The 3,301-nt window shown below is 38.6% G+C and overlaps 1 protein-coding gene across 1 annotated transcript in view; it reads right to left on the bottom strand.

The window, feature by feature from the left end:
- LOC101859280 (17-beta-hydroxysteroid dehydrogenase type 6) overlaps positions 1–3,301 on the bottom strand; it is a gene marked incomplete at its 3' end in the record, with an annotated part of 11,157 nt that overhangs the window by 2,482 nt on the left and 5,374 nt on the right. The window contains 1 exon segment of the mRNA XM_013089352.1: positions 1,231–1,406. Within this exon segment, the coding sequence (XP_012944806.1) occupies positions 1,231–1,406 (176 nt within the window).

Below are 3,301 nucleotides of genomic sequence, written 5' to 3'. Positions count from 1 at the left end.
TTATTATTATTATTATTATTTATTGCATCCATCTCGGATAGGACAGACCCATATTCGAATGCCCCTTTGAGTATTCGAGCCTGGGCCATCCACTGGAAAGAATTCTCCTTGTCGGTTTATTTGTTTTACAACTACATGTACTTGTAAAGTTACTAACATTGCTAGGCTATCATAACATTATGGATTTTATTGCCTCTTTGAAAACTGTACGGTTATTTGCAGAGGAGAATATGCAGCAAATTTTAATGTTGTTGCTTTTAAAAAGTTTTTTAAAGTTTTAGTAGGCTTTACGGCGCTAGCAACTGTGTAAGGTCATATGAGCGCCCCAGCAAATGTTTGACTTGCGCAAATGTAGAGGGGCGCAAACATTGCAACAACTATTTGTTAAAATGAGGAGGTGGAGGTGGTAAGCTCTTACAGGTATCTTGGTTTAACAATTGATAACAAACTTGACTGGCATCCACACGCTGTTCTTGTGCATAAAAAGTAAATCTAAGAATGTACCTTTTAAGGAAACTAAGATGTTTCCGTGTTAATAATAACATTATGTCCCTTTTATACCATTCTATGGTTGAAAGCGTGCTATCATTTTGTATTTGCTGTTGGGCTGGGAATTGTAGGGTGAAAGATAAAGAAAAATTTGAGAAAGCCATTAAAAAAGCCTGCAAGATCCCTAGGTATGATTTTACTAGAATTGATGAAATGTATAATACCACAAGTATAAAAAAGATAGAAAAAAGCATTATAAACGACCCACCACACCACCTTTAAACGCAAATATTGTAAGATCGCGCAACGGCAGATAAGTACCTCTAAAAACAAAGAAAGAAAGATATAAAAGAAGTTTTTTACCATCTAGCATAAGGCTATTGTCAGAATAAGCATTGGTGTATATTACTCTTTAGAGTATGTATCTATATAACTCCAAAGGTCTTGTAATTAAATTCCTGCTTGAGGCTGACTGATGCATTTGATGTGATATGTACATTTTGTCAGCTTTCCTTCTCTTTTCATATTGAACTTTAATGAAAGTAATAATATATCATTTACATTTTTAAATGTATATCTTCACGTGTTTTTACGGTCCTGTACAGCCAAGAAAAATTTCCCTGTGGGATAATAAAGTATTATCTTATCTTATCTTATCTTACATCAGACTAATTCTCTCGCCAAGGTACAATGAATCTCACAACTCACGTGATACGGGCAACTAAACATCAGAAACCTTACCTTTACCAGGTGGCAGCTTTGATTTGACAATCTCAGCTGCTTCTCGCACGCTTTCGGTACAGGAGATATCCACCTGGACAGTGGTCAAGCGATCAGAGCATTGGGCAGCCAAGTCCTGGGCACCTTTCAGAGTGTAGCATGCAGCAAATACTCGGAACCCCTTACCGTCGATTCGCCTGAGAAGTTTTAAATTTGCGGAATTTATTCCAAACGTCCTTGCTCAATTGACATTATAATTAAAATCTAGTCCAGGATCAGGCTCGTTTCCTCGGCATTATATCAATTGACAAGAAACTCACATTCATTCCACACACAAAAGACATTCGTGTGAAGTGCCAGAAAGAGCTAAACGCTTTGAAAATTTTATCGCATCCGAAGTGGGGCGGGGACTCAAAACACCTTCTCCTTCAATACATTTCCCTTGTCCGATCCAGGCTTCACAACGGCTGTCAGATCGGCAAAATTCCACGTCCTCAAAATGCTAGACCCAGTACAAAACCGAGGACTTTGCTTCACCCTGGGGGCATTTTGCACTTTTCCAGTGGAGAGCCTCCAGGCCGAGACAAACGTACCGTCACTCACACTCTGACGCACACAAGTCTCACTACAATACGCAATTAAACAAAGCTCAACAAAAGAGAACCCAGCACACAAATGTATTTTCAGAACAAACCCAGACACCTTTAACAAATTCAAAAACAACGAAAAACTCATCAAACCCTTCGGCGTCAGAGTCCTTGAGGGCCTCAAAAACATACACTTTTCCACACAAGACATCCAAAAATGTCTTTTCCCCGACCTCCCTCCGTGGCACCTCACCAAGGCAAAATTTAAAGTAGACTTACAGCTGACCACACACAACAAAGCAACCGCGTATATTGAGGTGCATCAATGTTGGAGGAATTGACAATTATTGCGTATCAAATGAAAAGAGAATATTATTGTCTCTGCAATGAACAACATCTTCTGATGATATTTTCAAACAGATTGGGAAACAGAGCAGTCGCAAATACAACGCAGGACCTGGACTTAACATTACATCTGCTCATTAGTATAATTTACTTTTGTTTAGGAGCTGTTGGTTTCCTATAGAACACGAAATATTTTTTTTTGCACACGGGCTGTGTTGGATAGAATTTGGACATAATCATCTGTCAGTGAGGAACAGAGGCCACGAAACTGCCATGGTTTTGAGTGGTCTGGGGTGGAATGAACAAAGCCACCTTCGTGAGAATCACCTGGTGGTTTGGTTAGCGACTACATCGCGCAAGTGCGGGAACGTCAAGTCTTACCTTTATTTTCGTCATGGTGTAATTCAAATAAGCTTCCATGCATAGCAAGGACAATGTTACAAGACAATTCTTGGAAAGCCAAACCATATCAACGTTGGAGGGGGTCACTTCATAACTCCTGTATGGAGCCAACTGGTATGTGAAGTCCTACTGAACAGGAGCTGAAGAAAAGCGACTTTGTTCCCAATTCAGACCCTTTGTTTGCTCCTCTCCTCTCTGTGACATTTGGGATGAAACGATAGATAAATGTCCAAATTAATGTAGTGGAGTCGATTCCCAAAGGGCTCGTGCTCATACAAAACCAATGGCTCCTAAGCATAATAATAATAAGCACACTTAATGTTAATGCTTTGTTTTCCGCTTTGTCTGAAACAATCGTTATAAAATATTGTATAAATATAGTACAGACAAAGCTCCATTGATTGAATATGCAATGTATAAATTTCCTTTTTATCAATATTGATGCTCCTCAAAACAAGCACGAAGACAATTTTACGAGGGGTTTTTTTTTCTTCTAGATTTTGCACAGTTTTGCCGAGCCTGCTTTTTTAAGGTCAATTTTAAGTGACCATATCTCGGACGTCTTTTAACATAGAAGAATTATTAAATATGTCAGATTATGTAGAATTTATTTACTTTTAAATTAGTATGCTGCATGAGTGGTTAGTGCAACGTTTTAACACGATGATTGGACGATTACATTTTCAAGTTTCTTTTAAACGCAACTATACATAATACATACGTGTGTGTGTGTGTGTGTGTGTGTGTGTGTGTGTGTG

Source organism: Aplysia californica, unplaced genomic scaffold (genome assembly GCF_000002075.1).
Source record: "Aplysia californica isolate F4 #8 unplaced genomic scaffold, AplCal3.0 scaffold00934, whole genome shotgun sequence".
In the NCBI taxonomy this organism is placed as follows: domain Eukaryota; kingdom Metazoa; phylum Mollusca; class Gastropoda; order Aplysiida; family Aplysiidae; genus Aplysia; species Aplysia californica.
The sequence above is the reverse complement of the archived record's forward strand: the minus strand, read 5'-3'. Positions and strand labels throughout refer to the sequence as shown.